Source organism: Periophthalmus magnuspinnatus, chromosome 7 (assembly GCF_009829125.3).
Source record: "Periophthalmus magnuspinnatus isolate fPerMag1 chromosome 7, fPerMag1.2.pri, whole genome shotgun sequence".
Taxonomy (NCBI): domain Eukaryota; kingdom Metazoa; phylum Chordata; class Actinopteri; order Gobiiformes; family Gobiidae; genus Periophthalmus; species Periophthalmus magnuspinnatus.
Genome location: NC_047132.1, coordinates 25,915,256 through 25,928,819, shown reverse-complemented (window position 1 = coordinate 25,928,819; position 13,564 = coordinate 25,915,256). Strand labels below are relative to the sequence as shown.

The following is a 13,564-nucleotide window of genomic DNA, read 5'->3' as shown; positions in this document are numbered from 1 at the left end:
TGATCTGATTTTTTTCCTCTATTACATAAGGCGCATTATTTCTTAGCAGGCTTAAAGGCTGTGTAATAAAATATTGTTTTTAATTCAAGTGGAACTGTTCTTGTGTGTAAAAAGCATAAAGTCTATAGTTGAAAAGGGACAACGTGTTTGTAAATAGTATATAATATTGATATTTTATTTTTGATATTTTGTCATTTGTCTAGCCTTGTTGCATCGGGGCCTTTATGGCAAAACCCGATGTACTCCATTTCCCACAGTTCATTTCGAATAGCCTGACGCAAACATCGTCGCAGACTTATTACGTTCATCGTAGAGACGGTGTCGTACTTGTCGGTATGTTTCAGGTTTTCATCGTGCACAATCCATTTTAAATCTGCCCGTTTGTACATCATCTAAACAATCTATCTTCTTAATCTTTTTGTTTTCAGGGTGGTCTCCTCGAAATGAGAGCAAAGGTTGGTGTTTTAAGTATTATGCGAGTATAAATCGATGATAACTCTTGCTAGCAGGGCGGATAGTAGCTGTTCACGTTAGCACTAGTTGCGTCGTGTCATCAACAATAACCATTATTAATATTAACATAATTCGTGTTAGCAGACAAACTCATGTATGTTAGTAAGAAGAATTTCGATGCAAAGAGTCACCATTATGTAAATCTGAGGGGGAGCGTACCTCTGTTCTCACGTTTCCTAAGTTTTAAAAGCTCTAAAATGTATTCCTCCCCGGCCCCAACCTTAAAGGAACTGCATCAGATTTAAATGTCATAAAATGTCATAAACCAGCTACGAGGTAAACTTCAAATCAAATACAGCTTTCTACTTACTGCAAAAATTCTGAGTATCCAATCCGAAAACAAAATGAGCCTCACTCAAATATCGCATTTGATTTGCCAGTTTCAAAGCTAAAATCAGTTGTTTTAAACCACAGGCCAACTATATACGATCAATAGTTTAAGATTAAAACGTCTCTGATCTGAAATGTGACCAACTAAATCCCAGCATCATTAACTGGTGCTAGAACAGCCTCTGAGTGTATTCTGCAGGTTCTGAGCTTTCGTATGAGATAAGGCGTTAACATATACAGTACTGAGGAGCTTGCATGTGTACCCAGATTAAAGCACTGGCAATCCAGGTTAATCAAAACCAGACTGTAATCTAACCATAAACCTACAAAAAAGCCCTAAACTTCCTCATGATCATGCAAAAACCCTAAATTTAACCAAAACAAGTATTAACTGAACATGGGCATATAGGTATATAATGTAGTAATCTGTAGGGAGTTTGCAACACCCCAATGTTTCAGCGTAATTTGTTTTGAGTAAATGATGTATTGAGCCAAACTTGTTCTTTTTGTCTTTGCAGTGGAGGAAGAAGCGCATGCGCAGGTGAAAATGATGTGGAGATATTTTGATATTGCGATAACTGCTAGTTAAGTGTATTACCTTAACTCAAAATGTTTTTTGATAGGCTGAAGCGCAAAAGAAGAAAGATGAGACAACGATCAAAGTAAACTGTCATCTTAGCGTTTTAACTTGAAGAATGATCTGGAGTGACAGATCTGACCTTCCAAGACCCGTGATGTCCTCTTGAGCCAGAGGCCTGCAGGGAGCAACCACCTGTGAATGAAGCTGATCGCTGATGATAGACCTGCTGGACAATGTGCTTTTGGTCTGAAATGTTCTGGACCTTTTACATGTCCAATCAACTTTTCTCATGTGTACTTCTTTATACTGTGATTAAAGGTTTTTAATACTTTAAAAGACCTGATCTAATATTTTAAGTTATTTAGGTTATGGAGCCTGATGGGTGGGGAGCCTATATACACTGTTTTACCTTTTTTTTTTTTTTTTTTTACAACTATACTATTCTATAACAAAAACTAACATAAAGTAAAAGTATACAATTATATTGTTACTTTATCATCCAGAGTTGAGGGTCAAGACAAAAAAAAGCATAAAACACGTAACAGACCTTCTGCTCATCATATGGCACAACATGCGCTGACATTTGCGCTTTTATAACCGCAGTTTCCTCCCAATTTTTCTAGAGAAATGCGAATGTGTAGCTGATTGCCACGCTGTTAGTCGGATTTTACACAGGCTTGACTAAAAAATGCTGATACTAACTTTAAATTTCTTCTGTTAGAGATTAAAGTACACTTCATACAAACACTTCTAAGCGACTAGGAAACTAATCCGCTGGGGTTTGGTTGCCAGGCAGGCAGAGATGAACCAAGACCACGGATTAGATATTTGTTTTTTCCCAGGCTGCATTAAGCGGCGAGCCTGAAAGCTGCTGGTCCGTAAGCATCGCCATGGCAGTGGGGGGTTTGGAGGTTGTTATCCGTGAGCCCTCCGTGTTAGTTTCTTTACACAGCAGAGATGTGAAGGTGCATGGTCAGAGGCGCCTGCGCGCTCGTCTCTTATGTAAAGTGGATAACGATTATCTTAGTGTCACTACTAACTGAGGCCATAATTTATGGTGCCAGTTTTACCACGAGAATCGACTCCTCCCGACTTCGTGTATGACGCTACAAGTAAATCCGGAGGCTTCTACTGGATCTTCTGAAGGAGCGTTTCACGCAGAGCCCGCCCTCGTGGGTCTAGTCACTCGCTCAGTTCAGAATGAGGTAGATGGTCTGTCCAAGTAAATGGTAGTGCGTGCCACAGACAAGTATCTGAGCGGTAAATTATCGTAATTTTACGTATTTCCTCGATGCTCGCGGTTTATTAAACTGTGGTAAAGCGCGTCTGGCGCTTGCCACTCCGTCACAGAGAAGCAAAAGGCTGGACCCGTGTGTCCCAGCGGCTTTAGGAGATGTCGACCACAGATGCTACTGCGGAGATGGCCTCAGCGAGCCGTCCCCCCGGGGAGCGAGCTGCCAGTGCGCTGTGGTCATTTGGTAAATACCTGGGCGCACTACTGCCCGTGTACCTGGCGGGATACTACGGCTGCAGTATCAGCGTGGTCCTGCTTGTGCTCATGATCTACATGGGATGGAAACACAGTCGGCTGGAAAAAGTGATGAGACTGAAATCCGCAATGTACCTACTGGAGAATGAAAGGGAATTCACAACTGCAAAGGTTTTCCGGAGCAAACGGGATTTACCTCCTTGGGTAAGAGTCTTTTGATAGTTTTCACGGTCACTTATTTTAATGCAGCGCCAGTATTTGAGTTCACTCATCACCTTCGTTTTTAGTCCTGCTGTGTTCTGCCAGAGGAAGAAGCTGAAAAATACAAACACCCACTCAGCACAAAAAGCCATAACACAAAGCTTATCACCAAATGAAACTGACACAAGAACATGAGTTTAACTTTAATTATTTGCCCTTGTGGTTTGCTCACTGCCTGTGGTTTCCAGTTTGCTAAAAAGCAAAACGAAATTTCTGCAACAATCTTTCTCTTAAGTATTAATCAGCCATCTAGGCCATTTTATTTAATAGTTGCAAGAGTATGGCTGCTCTATCCTGCAGCAAGCCATTTTATAGGCTTACTAGATTATATTTATCATATTTAATATTTTTGATTCATTCACAGGTTAATTTTCCAGATGTTGAAAAAGTGGAGTGGCTGAATAAGGTATGTATTTATTTCAATGAAAGTTGCAAGAAAATGTTTTGGATCTTGGATATTGTTTAATATTGGTAATGATGGATAGAAAGTGTGCAGTCTGGTGATACCCTGTGGCAGCCTGCACATCGCAGCACATAATCATGAGCTGTAATGAAGTGACCAGGGAGAGTCTGAGATTACATTGAAGAATCCCCCTCTGCTCGTACAGTACCATCGCTGTGAAAGTGTGGATAGAATACTAAACGCCATTGCCCTTGTGAAATAGGAAAACCCAGTGAACTCAGTGACAGGAGATACACATTGTAATGGCGGCATCTTTCTCCTGCTTTCTCTCCCTACTTGTGCATGTAATTAAAATGGGATCAACAATGCACCAAATGATAGAAAAACACTGTAAAAAGGTGGTGAATGCTTCCATTACATCTTCTTTACATGACAATGGTTAATAATGTTTAGGGACCTGCTCCCTGGGGCATTATTGCTGTTTGGAGAACTATTACAAGAAGGAAATCGGTCACAAGGTTTAAAAACATCATGACAGGACTAGCACTGTTTCCTACTCTTAACACAGATGCACAAAATCTCACACTAAAGAGACAGCTTTTACATGTGGCATTACTTGTCTTCAGCCCAGATTCTATATTATAAACTACACTTGTGGTTTTTAAAATGTGGCATGGGCTCATTCTGGTCGTATGTGGTGTCCTCTGCAGTTCTAGTTTCTCTTTAATTTCAGTTTCTACACATTTTTGTCCTCCATTCGGTCCTTGTATATGACTACTGCAGTTCTATTTTAGATCTGGTTTAGACCTGGTACTATTCTAGACTTGGTTCACATCTGGTGAATAGAAGGCGAAAATATAATAGTGGTCTATACCATGGAAGATCCTGCATAGATTTAGATTTGATAGACTATTTAATTTGGATTGTTATTATTAATATGTTTCAGTTTGAATTATCTGTTATAATTTTGCCCCACACATTGACAGTCAGGTGCTAATGTTAACTAATGTTTTATTTAGATATTACAACAAGCATGGCCTTTCATCGGGCAGTACCTTGAGAAGTTGTTGGTTGAGACTATTGCTCCAGCTATCCGAGCATCCAGCATTCATTTGCAGACTCTAAGCTTCACCAAGGTCAATCTGGGGGATAAGGTATGCATATGCAGAATAGTTCTACACTGAATATTAGTATTACAGAGTTACTCACAACAGCTCAAGTCTTCTTACTAAATATCCTAATTATTTGGCATTTTTAGTCTGTTCGTTTACTTTGTTGAACACAGCAGCTGTTGTTTTCTCAGGCTCTGAAGATTGCTGGTGTAAAGGCTCACACTGAACATGATAAAAGACAAGTTATGTTGGATTTGTATGTGAGGTAACAACACTTTTCATCCTGCTAAACAGAGTGCTAGCAACCAGTCTGTCTAGTTGTAGACTGCTACTATTTGATGTCTAAAATATTAGAGCTGGTAAATATTTACTTTTCCTGAGCAGAGTGTAGCTCTCTGCTGTAGCTCAAGTTGATCTAAGGGTTGAAGTGAGTTTTCATTCTTCTTGTAGCTATGCAGGTGATGTTGAGATCAATGTGGAAATCAAAAAGTACTTCTGTAAGGCTGGTGTGAAAGGAGTTCAGGTAAACATATTAAATAAAAAATGTTAATCTGATAGCACAGGTCAATCTCAGTTATTGGGTTTTTTGTCTAGCTCCATGGAAAGCTGCGTGTCATTCTTGAACCTCTAATTGGAGACGTACCACTTGTTGGGGCCATTACAATGTTTTTTATCCGCAGACCAGTAAGTATATCAGCAACAACAGATTATTTTAAGATTTTGTAAATAAATAGATTTTTGACTGATATAATCATTACTTATAGAAACTGGACATTAACTGGACGGGATTGACTAACCTCTTGGATATTCCGGGACTGAAGTAAGTTTAAAATAGTATTGCTTATGAAAATAAAATGGCCATATATAAGTCACAATAGCATAAAATAGTATTCCTTTGAATGAATTTTGTGGCTCCAGCAGTCTAGGTTAGATGGACAGAATTCTTTCTGTGTTCACATGTCATCCACGTGCATTCATTCACAGTGCCATGTCGGACACAATGATTATGGATGCTATAGCTTCCCACCTGGTACTTCCCAACCGCCTCACGATTCCCCTGGTTTCCAATCTTCTTGTTGCGCAGCTTCGCTCTCCTCTCCCAAGGGTAACTGTTACATAATCAACAAAGCACAATGTATTTTGTGCACTACCCTCAAGCAGACATCACAAAACAGTTTTCTCCTATTCTGCTATCAGTCTTATGTGATTATTTATGCTGTACCATTTGCAGGGGGTAGTGCGTATTCACTTGCTGGAGGCGGAGAACCTGACAGCAAAGGACACTGTTATTAAAGGGTTAATTGATGGAAAGTCAGACCCTTACGCTGTGCTGCGTGTGGGGACCCAGGTGTTCACATCTCATCATGTGGACAGCAATCTGAATCCACAGTGGAGAGAGATGTTTGAGGTGAGAGGGTAATAATTTACATAACCAATCAATAACTGTTTTAACTGTCTTTAAATCCAAAAGATGGAGATTGCCCATTTCTCTGGTTGCACCTGCTCAGTGTTGGTGTCCTTGCTTTGTAGAGGCTGCAGGTCTTTGGTGCTAAAAAGCTGTCTTTGGCTTCTTGACAGCTTTTACAGATAGTATCTTTTTCCTTTGTAACAGGAAGCCTCTATCTCTGAGTTCAGAAGCATTTAAAATGCCTTTTCAAAGTCACATTTGTTCTTGTTTTTAATATTAAACAAGAAACTGACCAACAATAAAATGTAGCTGCTGATATTCTGTTTGCATGCTATGTGCTGCTGTTCTAGGTGCTTGCTTATTATAGTATCTTTGTGGTGCGTATTGTGTACATCCATTTATGTGTGTGTGTATGTCAGGTGATTGTCCATGAAGTGCCTGGTCAGGAGTTGGAGGTGGAAGTTTTTGACAAAGACCCAGACCAGGATGACTTCCTGGGCAGGTAGCTTCTTCATTATCAATCATTATCAATCTGTCTCTATGTGCCTCTCATGCTCCCATTTCTTCTAAGGCTGAGCCACACTTCATGTGCGTTTTTGATTATTGGTCCTGCTTGATCGTCTGCTGCTCCTTTGTGCTCTCTTTCAGGGTTAAAGTGGACCTGGACATTGTAAAAAAGGCCAGGGTTGTGGATGATGTAAGTTGTAAGGCACTGCGTCTTTTAGTTACTACACATTTTGGCTACTTTAACACAGTGCACAGTTCAAATTATGTTATTAATGTGTATCATCAAACAAGTGATGAAATACAAGTGAAAAAGACTAGTGTAATCCTCAACATGTGACCTAGTTTAGGCCTTCATGTGATCCTCTTGTGATCTTTGTTTTTGCCAAGTGCAGTTATTTCAAATGGGAACTATGTTTTTGATACTCTCTTTTCTTGTGTAACTAACAGTGGTTCAATCTACGGGATGTGCCAAGTGGTAGTGTCCACCTCAGATTGGAGTGGCTTTCTCTGTTGTCCTCTGCTGAGAGACTGAGCGAGGTAGAAACTGAATGCTATATGGGTTTTATTTTGACATCTCCTACTCACCTTTGTTTTTGGTGGCAGGTCATCCAAAAGAACCAGAATTTGACCAGTCGAACCACTGACCCGCCGTCCGCAGCTATTCTTGCTGTCTATCTAGATCAGGCTCATGCTTTACCTGTAAGACTATCATAACTCTAAAAAGGGATTATTAAAGCATGCACCTCACATAAGGCATTGCATTATCTTCCAGATGAGAAAAGGAAACAAAGACCCAAGTCCTATGGTGCAGATCTCTGTTCAAGACACAACTAAAGAAAGCAAGGTATGATGAGACAAAGAATTTTTGTTCAATACTATAAATAATATAAATTAATACATTACTTTGGCCTACACTTTTTTTTGCAAATCAATAGACTTGTTATGGGACCACAAATCCTTCATGGGAGGATGCTTTTACATTCTTCATTCAAGATCCTAGCAAACAAGAGATTGACATTCAAGTATGTACATGACAAACAGTTCATTTCTTTATATATATTTTTGTAAGTTACCATGCTTGTTTTTGTCAGGTCAAAGATGATGACAGTGCATTTTCATTGGGCAGTCTGAGTATTCCTTTGAGTCATCTCCTCTCCTGTCCCAAACTGACTTTGGATCAGTGGTTTCAACTGGAAAATTCAGGCTTGGCAAGCAAGATCTACTTCAAAATGGTGCTAAGGGTTAGTATCCATTGGTATTAGTATTAGTAGCAAAGGGTCAGTCATATTATTGTAAAATAAACTATATACAGTTGGGTCTGTTTGTATTTGGATATTGATCTAAGTTCTCATATTTTTTTCTGTGTCAAAACTCATTCTAGTTGTAGGAAAAAGTCTTAAATTGCAGACTCAGATTTAATGTGAGTGTATACACATCAAGGTTCTTTAATATCAGAGTCAAAAGTAAATGGATTAGGAAAAACGCATAGGAATCTGACAGAGCTGCTGTAAAGGCCTGGAACAGCTTCAGTAGAGGCATCTACTGATGACCATGAGGTTTCAGACAGCAGACAGATATTTAGATTACTTTTTAGATCCAGGCTACTGCTGACATGTGAGGTGAGGAGCTCTAAACAACAGGTGCCAAAATATCAGGTGGAATGGAGTAAACTGAGGACGTGTGTGGGGCATTCAGTGAATTCACAGAATCGTTAAAATAAATATCAAATGAATCCACTGAAAAACATAACGTGTAACATACTCAAGGCATAAAAAGACTCCTTTTATTTAGAAATGTGTGTCTATGGCTAGAAAGCTTAAGTGTGTGGGTTGGTTTGTACAATTAATTCTAACTAAATGAAATAAATGATACGACAGATGTTATGAAAATATTAATAACTGTACGATGGGCTCTGGAGTGGTCTTCAGTGTCAGTAACCTGGGGGGTATTTAGGGTTGCCATGTCAGATAAAAACGTGTGTGTGTATGAACTATTGGTATATATTGACTACTATAAAACTTAAGTTACTCAAATCTAATCGTAGTAAGTCTATTTCACATGTGCGTACAAATGAAATGTCTCTCCCTCCTCAGTAGCAGTACAGAGCTCCCGTGTCCCTCAGGTGAGACTCAGGACAGGCGGAAGCAGGTGCAGATCAGGGGGTCTGCTGTGGGACGGGAAGCGGACAAGAAAGACATAGAACTGCTGCGTAATGGGATGCATCTTTATGCTTCAGAGCTGTTTTATTGTGCCCATATAGAGTTTTTTTTCTTGTTTTTCTCCTTGCTGTAAGGCCCTCACACCTCTTTTTGCCGCCTGGTAATGAGACAAAGACTGCTAACATTACCCACGCTGGCAGTGGTTTTAAATGCCACAGCGGTCACAGACTGGTTCAGATGCCATCACCATATATGTACTTGTACCGTCCTACTCCAGCCTCCAGCGGCCAAGTACAGCTTCTTTACGCCCGCGTTAACATCGTGTAGGTAGGAGTCCAACGTGGACACGCCTCCTCGTCTGCGCTCTGCTCCTTTAAGACCAGGGGCAGGATGCTTGGCCCTGAGTGTTTATTTTTCAGGACTGTCACATCCTTCCAGAGACCCACAAACTGAAATTAAGTTGTGAGTCAGACTTCATGACTATATCAATTATATAACTTTTAGTAAATAGATAAAAAAATTGTTTCACTGTCCAAATACTTGAACTTTCCTACACATAAAAATTATTTGAATGTGTGGACGTCTAGGTTATTTTTTGTAAAAATAGCATTTGTAGTTTGAGAGCACAACTTCCCATGACCTCAGTATATACTTTTTTTGTGGAAGGTTTTGTGGTTGAGTGATGATGCCACTCCTACCACCCCTCCTCGGCCTTCGTCCTCTGGGTCTGGGTTGGGTCCAGGGGGAATATCCTCAGAGCTGAATCCAATGGGACCAGGCGGATTATCCAAACCACCATCAACACGACCACAGCATGCCACGCCTGATTCCGACTTTGGGACAGAGGTATAAATCTTTCAATTTCATAGTCATTTAGACTGTCATGCTTTTCCTCTATACTTTTATTCCATCAAAAATAGTAATTGTGTGAATTATGTATGCATCCCGAGTGGTTGGTTCTATTCAGGGTGCACTAAGGCAGGACTACGGTCCATTCAGCCAGGACATTTTTAATGCTACATCTGAGAGGGGTCAAAGTCACTGAGGTACATGGTAATGTCTCAGTTTTGTGCTAACAGGGAGTGCTACGGATTTATTTGGTGGAGGCACAGAACCTCATTGCTAAGGACAACTTCATGGGGGGCATGGTGAAGGGCAAGAGTGATCCATACGTGAAGATTCGTGTGGCTGGGATCACTTTTAGAAGCCACACCATCAAAGAAAATCTTAACCCCATTTGGAACGAACTCTATGAGGTTTCAGCACTTTTAATTGATACATTATAAATAACTGGTACATTGCAGTGAATATTTGCTTTATGTTTTAACTGTAGGTGATATTGACTCAGTTGCCTGGTCAGGAGATCCAGTTTGAGTTATTTGACAAGGACATTGACCAGGATGACTTTCTTGGAAGGTATGTCAAAGCAATGTATAAAATTGATTTTGTGGTAACATTTTCAGGTTTAGTTAGCTGTGCACGTAGGATGTCCAAGGTTTTGCTTTTGTAAAATATTTTAGATTTCCAAGCATTAATAACCAATTATGATTTTTTTTTTTCATAATGTTCTTCATTACAGGTTTAAACTAAGCCTGCGAGATATCATTAGTGCGCAGTGCATTGACACGGTAAGTCAAAACAGAACATGTATTCTGTTGAATGCTTTTAGATTGCTTCCATAATTTAATTTAATCTAATCTGTTTTCTCTTTGGTCACAGTGGTACACTCTAAATGATGTGAAGTCTGGACGTGTTCACCTTGTGCTTGAGTGGTTACCCCGAGTTACAGACTTATTCAGACTGGAACCGGTTAGTATTATAGTATCTATTGGTTATATCGTTGTGCAGTAGCAACTTCTCCATTATACTACAAATTATATCAAATTAAAAAGCTATTATATAATCATAATTATTCACCATGTCATTGCTATCTAGGTCTTGCAGTATCAGTCACAGCAGTCCTATCAGAACAAGGTTGTGCCATCGTCTGCCCTCCTGTTCGTTTATGTAGAGCGGGCTCACGGTCTGCCGGTGAGATCATGTCTATGAATCCTCTTCGATTTATGTGTTGTTTATGTTAATGAGTTTTCTTTACTTACAAGAGCAGTGACATTGTAGTTTCAGCCACACTACTTTGGGCTGATTGCCTGTACAGCTTCATGACCTTCTTGTATGACTTCTCCAGTGATTTAAGGCATGTTTTTTGTGATTGAATTACTGCATTCCAGCTAAAGAAAAATGGGAAGGAGCCAAAAGCTGGGGCTGAGGTTATCCTTAAAAATGTATCTTACAAGACAAAGGTAGGAGTACCGACAGAGGAAGTGCATCAAAATAAATAACTTACAAAAATGACCTGTTGTTTGTTCCTGTTCAGATTTTTGAGCGCTCAACTTCTCCACGATGGGATGAAGCGTTTCATTTCCTGGTGCGAGATCCCCGGGATGAAATCCTCACTGTGAAGGTGAGTCCATTTTTACACTGCACTTTATGACATTAACCTTGTCAATATTATAAGATAATGTACCTGTACAATTACTGCAATTGTATCCATGTCAGAAAATATGCGTTAGGTCTTTCTGGAGTTTTTTTTGTAGCTTCTCATGTAATGTCAGCAGAATACGTCCACTGTGTTTCATTCTTAGCCTTTGATATAGTCCTAATATGGTTTAATGACGTGAAAACCAAACTGTTTGTATGTGTTTATGCTCAGCTCTCTCACAGCTGGGGCCAGGGTCTTGGCACAGTCACACTTCCGCTCAGACAGGTCCTCTCTGAGGCTGGGTTACTTCTCGATCGTTGGTTCAATCTGGATGGAGCTCTGCCAGAAAGCCAAATACTACTGAGGGTTTCACTTAAGGTACATAATGTTTGCAATTATATAATACATTATGGCTGCAATTCGTGTGATATTTATATTTACGTCTATTTCTGTTTGTGATTAATTATAGATCCTTGACACTCAGTTGGCACTGTGTCGTAAGGGGGAGGGTGATGTCACCATTGATGAAGTTATACCCAAATGGGACCCTTCCCATCTTGACCTCAAACACAGGGGCGGTCTTTCCATGTGAGTCACTCTGCCGTCACTACAAACAAGTCTGATGCTGTTATTTAGTGTAATCAATTTAACACTTTATGGCTCAAATAACACATTTTTAGTGCTGGTGAAAATGGTGGTGGTGCCACTGGACAAGTGAAGCTTACTATTGGCTACTCCATAGAGGAGAGCAGGCTTTTCATCACTATACATGCTTGCAGGTTCTGGGCCATACCATTATTACATTATTATAATATTGCTGGATATTATGGAGTACCCTCCTCATACTTGTGTACTATTTAAATTGTACCTTCAGGGCCCTGGCTCCCTGCTCAAAGGATGGAGCAGATCCTTATGTTTCCTTCGTCCTTCTGCCCGATAAAAAAGCTACAACTAAAAGACGAACTGCCACAAAGAAGAGAGATTTGAACCCTGAGTTCAATGAGAGGTACCAGACTGCAACCTCTTATTAATCTGGATACATGACCTTCTCACCACTGCCTCTGTTCTTTGTAGATTTGACTTTGATTTGTCACTGGAGGAGTCTACCCAGAGAAAACTGGACCTTTCTGTGAAGCACAATGTCTCTTTTATCAGCAGAGAGAGGGAGCTCATCGGCAAGGTACAAAACTATATGTAAAAAGCATGGGGTCCTTTTGTATCTCATATTTGATTCTCATTTTGTTATTTGTACACTCAGATGCAACTGGACCTGGACCAAATTGACCTCAAGACTGGTGTGACCCAATGGTATTTTGTTTTTCTCATTTGTTTTTGTTTCTATTTTTGGTGTACAAACATTTTATGTGTATGCTGTGTTTTATTCTCAGGTATGACCTGGTGGCAGAAGCCAATTAGAAGAAACTATGCCTGCTTAATCTTCAGCTATACAACATTTAGTGTTGCTTTAGTTGTCTGTGATTTGTGAGTGTTCAGCTTAAATAGAAATCACCACCTTCACTGAAGAAAAGATGAAAACCTTTCCAACAAAAGGTCCATCTGTATTTAAGAACAGAAATGTGTATCACCCATGAAGCATTAACTGTGACATGTTCATCTTAAACAGTGTTCTTCAGTCAGATTTAGCTGAGTAGAAATGTGAAAAAAGGAAACCATGATACAATTGCACCAAACAGTATGTGTAACAGCATGCTCACAGTCTGGATGTGAGTTACTGTTGTGAAGATAGGGGAAAATGACCAAATGAATGATTATTTTTGTTTTAGCTCTTTTTATTCATTTTTAACTGCAAATTGAAGACTTGTGTATTTGTATTTTTGCCTTAAGCATTATGAAACTGTGCACAGATTATCAGTATTGGATAATTTTGTTTCAGATGAAATTTTATATGTTTTAAACAGAGATTTATGAAATGACACTTTTATAAATTATGTATTTAACTCAGACCCGTATAGAGACTAGTGAAGACAGAAGTGCAAATCACTGTGCTTTCTTAAATATTACTGTAGCCTAGATGTAAATGCCAATGCCATTCCCATGCTGCTTATTGCTTGTACTATGCTTATACAGTTGTTTAGGCTGCACCTTTGACCTCACAGAAAGCATGAAAATATGCTTGGCTCTACTGAAATTGTGATTGTGAAAAGAAACAAAATGCTACACAAATAGAAAACGTGCTGCTTTGCGATGTTGCATATCACAATTCTGCTGATTCAGCTAATTAAAATTTGCACTTGATTCAAATATTTATTTCATGATTTGCAAAATTTTGAACACCAGGTGGGGCCAGAGTGTCACAAAGCCC

At 39.6% G+C, this 13,564-nt stretch overlaps 1 protein-coding gene and 1 long non-coding RNA gene across 2 annotated transcripts; both read left to right on the top strand.

Moving 5' to 3' along the window:
• Positions 1 to 277: 277 nt before the first annotated feature.
• Positions 278 to 1,759, top strand: LOC117373932 (uncharacterized). The gene is made up of 4 exons (XR_004541600.2): positions 278 to 333; positions 429 to 455; positions 1,362 to 1,384; positions 1,467 to 1,759. It is a non-coding gene; the product is annotated as an uncharacterized LOC117373932 (long non-coding RNA).
• A 700-nt stretch (positions 1,760 to 2,459) lies between these two features.
• Positions 2,460 to 13,503, top strand: esyt1a (extended synaptotagmin-like protein 1a). The gene is made up of 31 exons (XM_033970049.2): positions 2,460 to 3,116; positions 3,538 to 3,579; positions 4,596 to 4,730; positions 4,880 to 4,953; positions 5,139 to 5,211; positions 5,283 to 5,372; positions 5,453 to 5,508; positions 5,673 to 5,793; positions 5,920 to 6,096; positions 6,516 to 6,598; positions 6,745 to 6,793; positions 7,051 to 7,140; positions 7,207 to 7,302; positions 7,376 to 7,447; positions 7,539 to 7,625; positions 7,695 to 7,844; positions 9,429 to 9,608; positions 9,842 to 10,018; positions 10,096 to 10,178; positions 10,342 to 10,390; positions 10,482 to 10,571; positions 10,698 to 10,793; positions 10,991 to 11,062; positions 11,137 to 11,223; positions 11,473 to 11,619; positions 11,711 to 11,829; positions 11,922 to 12,020; positions 12,116 to 12,247; positions 12,316 to 12,421; positions 12,500 to 12,549; positions 12,630 to 13,503. Exons 1-31 carry the CDS (start codon positions 2,817 to 2,819, stop codon positions 12,655 to 12,657), a joined length of 3,210 nt encoding a protein of 1,069 aa, XP_033825940.1. The 5' UTR covers positions 2,460 to 2,816; the 3' UTR covers positions 12,658 to 13,503.
• The last annotated feature ends 61 nt before the right edge of the window (positions 13,504 to 13,564 follow it).

Coding starts and splice junctions, on each gene's coding strand:
- esyt1a (XM_033970049.2), top strand. CDS start 2,817: ATGTCGACCACAGATGCTACTGCGGAGATGGCCTCAGCGAGCCGTCCC. Junction 5,509..5,672: donor TTGGATATTCCGGGACTGAA/GTAAGTTTAAAA, acceptor ATTCATTCACAG/TGCCATGTCGGACACAATGA. Junction 6,794..7,050: donor AGGCCAGGGTTGTGGATGAT/GTAAGTTGTAAG, acceptor TGTAACTAACAG/TGGTTCAATCTACGGGATGT.